General features: G+C 45.3%; 1 protein-coding gene across 1 annotated transcript; it reads right to left on the reverse strand.

Moving 5' to 3' along the window:
- Window positions 1-597: 597 nt before the first annotated feature.
- On the reverse strand, window positions 598-5506 carry LOC102719277 (peroxidase 5-like). Its single transcript, XM_040522132.1, has 3 exons — window positions 5089-5506; window positions 4373-4561; window positions 598-1484 (listed from the first exon to the last, which is right to left on the reverse strand). Exons 1-3 carry the CDS (start codon window positions 5332-5334, stop codon window positions 909-911), a joined length of 1011 nt encoding a protein of 336 aa, XP_040378066.1. The 5' UTR covers window positions 5335-5506; the 3' UTR covers window positions 598-908.
- Window positions 5507-7095: the final 1589 nt, after the last annotated feature.

Below are 7095 nucleotides of genomic sequence, written 5' to 3' on the forward strand. Positions count from 1 at the left end.
AAAAACATATGCATGCAAAAACAATCAACATAGACATCACACACATATACTGACAAGAGCAATAAATACATATTTAACTCATTAAATTGGCTTATCTTTAGTTACTCATGGCAAAACTTCATGGGTTAAAACGTGGTGATACTAGGCGAATGATGCACCCAATAGATACAACGATACACTCTAAAACACATCAATATTTATTAGAAATAATTAATAACAACATTAGTTACAAATTTATGGTTACAATCACTAGAAACTAAACTGGTCCATTTGTAATTAAGCGCGGCAACGCCACGCGTTCTTTCTAGTGCCTCCCTGGTTTCAGGCCGCGATTTGCTGCTGGCATGATCTATTACCCAGCCCATGCCTCCAGTCGAAGCACGATTTTTCTTTTTGTTTAGAGCAAGCAAGCATGATCTATTGTACTACAGTGCCTCCGTAGTAACAAAGAACCAGCTTATTTAACACCAGTATTGTGCACCCACAATCCATGCAAGTCGGTTTGGAAGAATTTCGCTAGAATGTTGAAGAAATTGAATTGTTTGCTATGAAAATCTTGTAAATTTTCTGTGTTTCAAAGAAGCCCTCGGCTAGATGGAACAATAAAACTATGATGTCACTATAATTATCACGGAGAAATACATAGAGTAGAAAGGAAAATCTGTTAGGGAGAGGAGAGGAGAAGGACGCACGAGCGAGCTAATTAAGCTAGCTAGCACGCAAATACAGAGCAAAGAATAAGGTTCTTTTACAAACAAGTACTCTAGCTAGCAAGCTACTTCATCATCATCGAATCGTACATACAGTTTCAATTTAATCATCACGAATCACGACCCCAACTCACCGGAGCCTGCCGCGCGTGTTGCTATACATGCTTATGGAACGGGGTGTGTCGTCGTCGTCGATGATCAGCTGGCCACCCTGCAGTTCGACCTGATGCTGCCGGCGTTGCCGGTGAGCACGCCGATGGAGCCCATCTTGACCATGGCGGCGGCGAAGTCAGCCTGGAACGAGTCCGGGTTATTGGTGTAGCCGACGACCTGCGAGGCGGTGGTCTGGTCGGCGAGGAGGGCCTGGTCGGAACTGAGCAGGCCGCGGTTGGCGACGATGGCGGCGTAGTAGTTGGTGTCGAACGCGTTGGGAGTGACGGCGTCCAGGGGCACCATCCCCGACGGCCCCTGCTGCTGCTGCGGGCACTGCTGCGTCAGCGCCGCCACGTAGCTGGGGTCCATGCTGGGGTCCTGGCCGGCGTTGGGGCCGGAGGAGTAGAGCCGGTTGCTGAAGGAGCTGCAGTGCGACACCCCGATGGTGTGCGCCCCGGAGAGCGCCACCATGTCCGCCTGCGTCAGCCCCTTGGCGCCGAACATCTGGTTCAGCCTCGCCACGTTCGCCGACGGCGGCGGCAGGTTGCCGTTCGTCTCCTGCGCCACCGAAAGGTTCCCGTCTCGTCTCCCCGCCGGCACCTGGTACGAGTTCCCTCCCACCTGCACATAACACACCTCGAAGTTGTATTACTCCATCGGCTTAAACATATATGTTTAACCAATTGTTATCCTGAACGATAAATATGCTTGACCCGATAAAGTTCTTAACAAACAATCTATAAATGTTTACGTCTGCACTCTGACTCTCTTTCAATTAAAGGTGCTTTCATCCAGGCTCATGCATCAGTGGTACACGGAAAACATGAATATGTAGTACGGTGGTTGCTTGTCTTCCTTAATTTGTTCTCGAGTCCGTTAATTAGCCGCAACGGCGAGAGAGAGACGCGGCACATGGTTGCATTGCATGGCTGGGGTTGGTGGTGAAGCGGCAGGAATGGGCCGCGAAACGGGAGGGAATGGGGACAATTCGAACCGATCGATGGCATTGGCATGTGGAGTTGTGGACCGGTAGTCGTGCCGGCCACATGGGAGTGGGACGGATCCACCCCGTAAACTACACCCACTTGCTCCCAAAAACTAAACGCATATCTCGCACTTCGGCTCCGTTCTTTTTAGTGTATGCAATTAGCTTATATCTAGTCTTCCATTAGTATATTTATCAACCTACTGGATGATATAATTTATACGAGAATATATATAGAAGTTACTTTTAAAAATTAAATAAATATATTTTTAAGTTTTCGATAACTAATATTTAGAGGTCTGTTTGGCTCGGGTCTGTCCTCAGCAAGTTGAAAGTTGAATTAAAAGGTTTTAGCTAAACAATAGGAGTGTAGCAGACTGAACTGATCTCAAAAAATAAACTATAAAGACGAAGCTGGCTTCGATCGGCTACACTCCTAGTTTTAAATTTAGTAGTTGAAGTCATAGAAAATATGTTTTTAATTAATCAAACGTTAATCACGCGATTAATTAACTGGAATAAACTGCTGAAAGAAACTCGTCCTTACTCTTAGTTTCCTCTTTAGTTATCGAATCGTGTAATTCTGATTGATACCAGAGGCAGGAGCCGTCACTAGCGTTGTGATTTGCAGGTATGTGTCTTTATCCCACCATGTGGATGGTTGTATATACTTGGCCCTTCTTGCGTCCCGGATGTGTTGTTTCCAGCTTCAGCAACTGAAGCTTCAGTATAACAGAGTACTGTTTGTGGTTCGTGGATGGGCCAGGGTCCATTTGGAAACACACGCATTTGATCGGTTTTGTGGATTATTGATGTGCTAGTATACCCCCCATTGACTACTACAGTTCTAGTACGGAATCTTTGACTAATAGTCTACTACAGACCTGTGACTGTCTTGATACCAGTTGTTCAGAATCAACTTGAACATTATGAAACTGCAACGGTCGTTTGATCAGTAATGGTCATGGAAACTAAAAACACCTAACGGATAAATGATAACAGCCGTATTAGAAGTTAGAACACAACATGGTTCCATTCTTCTGTCCATATGTCTGGAAGTACTCAATGCTGTTGAGGTCAGTACTCCCCCAATCAAGTCCTAATGCTTATCTCTAACACAAGCCCTAAACGCTCCTACTGTACCGTTGTTGCGTCAGTAATAATCAAACCCAGTCCAACTGGATCAATAATCATAAGGACATGTTCTATAATAGAGCCCACTTAGGCTGAGATACATCAGCAACCAGAGTCTATTTACAATGATACGTATAAAGATAAAGTCAGACGTGGTTTCTTTATTAATACAATAAAATATGTTTTATTACACTAGTTTTCTATTTATATATTCGTATGCAAGAACGTTTCCTTTAATAAATGCTAAGAGTCGACTCTAAGCCGTTGTCATGCTTAACAACAGTTTTTCTCTCTCCTTCCATCTATTTCCTCCACGTCATCAAATTTGATTACGTGACAGTTAAGAAAATCAGCTAATAAATGTATTTGTACGTGTTCTAAGAACGTACTACCATTACTAGTGTACATAATTTTGGTCCAATCGATATCTCAACTTCCTTATACACTGAATTGCATGCCGATGCAATTTACGATTTGTTTGCATGGAGATCAGAGCAAAGATTAGGACTGAATGAATGAATGATTGGCGTTGGCCCATCTCACCAGCCTCCTAAAATAATTGCTCATCAGGCCATAGGGCTAAAGCGAACTTTACTAGTGGTATAGCATTTTTCGCTAGCACAGAGAGACTGTGTGCGCCTGTGCCATGAGCCCCATGAGCAGATTGGATTGCTTAATCTGCTTCCTTTTGGCGCATCCCAAAAGATGATCGGTTTTGGAAAGCAATCGAGCCCTCTTTTTCCCTAACCTGTGAGGGCGACACGGCCATGTGATGCCGATACGGACACCGATCGACCGGTGGGTCCGTGCAAATAACGGAGGTTCTCGATCTTACGTGTACCGAAAGAAAAGAGCGGCTCTGCTTCTCCTCCTGCCGTCGCATCGGCGTAGCATCACCAGCATGCATGATGCCAGAAAAGCAACGGCAATGGAAGTCACCGGCCATCCTACTACGCCCCCGGCATGCAGCATCAGTCGAAAAGGAAGGCAGAGTAAGTTCCTACTGTCAGCCGGAGTACAGCTACTTTCAGAGTCAGCTTTTGGAGAAAGAAAGCTGTGGCAATGGCATGCGATCCATGTAGGGCCCGACATGGTTTTGGTTTTGTATTCCAACCTCGATCTTTCATCGCCACATCGATCCACCGACGAATCGACCGTGCGCGTGATCCAAGGGCGAGCCCAACTTGCCCGCACGGGCGAGGCAGTCATGGGCCGACGGAAGCAGCTGGTAATTTAATGGAGCACATGTTACGGGTGGGTGAGATGGATCGATCCGCGGGTAATCTACGGCCGGCTATGTCCTATTTTTAACCAGATTACGTGTTATCCGTGGATCGCCTCGTGCTCATCCTTAGCCCGGAGAGGGAGGGAGAAGAGGGTGAAAACGTACCAGCGCGAGGGCATCCCGGGCGGCGAAGGCGAGGACGTCGGCGCAGGAGACGACGCCGAAGCAGGCCTGCTCGAGCCGCGCCTTGGCCTTGTCGATGACGTCGAAGCCGCGGAGGCTCGTGTTCGGGGGCGCGTCCTTCTCCGCCTGGTTGCCCGCCGTCGAGTCCAGCAGCACGGACGCGTCGCACCCCTGCCAATGCACGTATCAAGTTGCGATTAAGCACAAAAACAATTCAGTCGTCAGTTGCGTGCGCCACATGCCAAAATATGATCGCAGTAAATTCATTAACAAACGTACTGGAGTAGGACGTACGTGGTTGATACACTGTACTAGTGTTTTGGATGCCGGGATAAAACAGGGGGTGCCAGATGGCAAGCATGAACGAACAAATTCTATAGCTGTCATGGTTCCCCCAGGATCCCATCGTTTCCGTGCAGGTGCAGACACAGTGCAGCAATCTACTCGCTCGCAGTAAAATTCAGTAGTACGTTGGTACGCGAGAAAGAAACGGACGAAGCAGAGCAAGGTGCGCGGCAAAAGAGAGGTCCGGCAGGCTCCACATGCAAGCGAAACTAGCACATCCCCACAGTGCCAATGCATCGGATCACTCATCAAGCGCCCAAAAGAAGCTATAGTACTCCTGCTATATGCTCTCTCATCAATGGAGGATCGATCGAATTGGCTATTGGTGAGTGAGTGAGTGCGTGTTTACTGACCCGGACGAAGCAGTCGTGGAAGTGGAGGCGGACGAGGCCGGCGGCCATGCCGGGGTTCGCCGACACCACCTTGCTGACCTCCTCCTGCACGATGATCTCCGCCGCCGGGCACAGCGTGTCGTAGAACCCAACCTGCAGCTGCGCCTGCGACCTCGTCGCCATGGCCATGGCCATCGCCATCACCGCCACGGACAGGACCGCAGCCCGCAGCCGCAGCCGCATTCCTCCACCTCGCGCCGCCTCCATCGATCGATCTCCTTCTCCTTGACTGCTCTTCTCTATCTAGATCTCTCGTCGATTATTCGGACTCGCTTCTTGCTAGCTTCCAGCAGCAGGAGTCCACCAGCCTTTTGATCTTGCGTGGAAGCGAGCTGAGCTATGTATGCTTCTCGGTTAAGAATGGTGATGAGGTGGTGGGACTCGCGGTGGTTTTATAGGCGTGAGACGAGACGACATGTGGTAGGGGAGCGAGATGCATGGTGCCAATTGGGGTGGTGCCTTTTCTTGGTGGGGCTGTGTGTGATTGCGCTGAGCTGAGACGACACAAAGGCATTGCAAGAAAAAAAAAACATTGATGCGCTTGTAAAATGCTCGAGGCTGCCCTACAACACATATGTCACGGCCAGTATTTAAATTCTAAAACCTAACTTTAAAATTGATTTTGAACTATTTTCAAAATAGTTTCTTATCAACATATACATATACTCCCTCCATATTTTTATGTATGACACCGTTGACTTTTAGGATTACGTTTGACCATTCGTCTTATTCAAAATTTATATCCAAATATGCAAAATTATAATGCATACTTAAAGTTCCTATAATAATAAATCATATTATAACAAAATAATAATAATCATATAATTTTTTTGAATAAGATGAATGATCAAACGTAGACCTAAAAGTCAACGACGTCATATAAAAAAATATGGAGGAATTATATAATTTGGGTCCTCTCCGGTGCATTACCAGTAGAACTACTCTTAGTCATTGATTAAAAAGAGTATTTTTTATACTTTATTAATTAATTGATTAGTGATATTTATTATTTTGTTTTTTAATAAAATTCACAATAAAAAGGATAATATTCCTTTGAATTTTTACTAAACCTAATATAGTATAATTTAATCATAGTCGTCCGATAAAAATATATCAACAATATTGATTAAATTCTATTGTCAGTAGAATGGACCAAAAATGGACACATATTTTTTTTTTTGCTAACATGTTGGTTGACATATTATCAGCGATTGACAGTTGCTAATAACACGCCGTTTGGTCTTCACCTACTGTAATTATAACCGAAGGACAATTGAACATTTGAACTGGATGCTTGATAGGAACAGAACAGTAGGAGCAACAAGCGCAACACATGTTATGGTACAGGAAAACCGCAGGCAGGATGCGTGTTGAGGTGAGCTGGTATTTGATTTGAGATGATGAGAGCTATGCATGTTCTTCTTTTCTTCTCCTGTGACTTGGAACTTTCTTCTCTGTTCTCACCTTGTCAGCTTGTCCCAGTCGAGTCCCCCAATGCATAAACTGGACCCTGGAGTAGTACAATCAGCATGCAATTATTGATAAAGTAAATGATGGGACGACGTACAATGAGGTGGTGATTAGTTGCTAAAAGTTTTTAGCAAAAACATCACATCGAACGTTTGATCGGACGTCGGAAGTGGTTTTCGGACACGAATGAAAAAACGAATTTTACGGCTAGCCTAGAAACCGCGAGACGAATCTTTTGAGCCTAATTAATCCGTCATTAGCACATGTTGGTTACTGTAGCACTTATGGCTAATCATGGACTAATTAGGCTCAAAAGATTCGTCTCAAGATTTCTTCTATAACTGTGCAATTAGTTTTTTGGTTCATCTATATTTAATGCTTTATTTAGATGTCTAAAAATTCGATGTGATGTTTTTGGAAAAAAATTTTGGAAACTAAACAAGGCCAAAGTCACGAGATTTCACAAACTCAAAACAGGAGACGTGATTGATTCCAAGG

The sequence above is a fragment of the Oryza brachyantha genome, chromosome 3, assembly GCF_000231095.2.
Source record: "Oryza brachyantha chromosome 3, ObraRS2, whole genome shotgun sequence".
Classification (NCBI taxonomy): domain Eukaryota; kingdom Viridiplantae; phylum Streptophyta; class Magnoliopsida; order Poales; family Poaceae; genus Oryza; species Oryza brachyantha.

What these genes read in the sequence shown, in the direction of transcription:
- LOC102719277 (XM_040522132.1), bottom strand. Translation starts at nt 5,334, where the DNA reads ATGGAGGCGGCGCGAGGTGGAGGAATGCGGCTGCGGCTGCGGGCTGCG. An exon ending in TCCACGACTGCTTCGTCCGG is followed by an intron (nt 4,562 to 5,088) that starts GTCAGTAAACAC and finishes GTGCATTGGCAG; the next exon opens with GGGTGCGACGCGTCCGTGCT. An exon ending in CCCGGGATGCCCTCGCGCTG is followed by an intron (nt 1,485 to 4,372) that starts GTACGTTTTCAC and finishes TGTTATGTGCAG; the next exon opens with GTGGGAGGGAACTCGTACCA.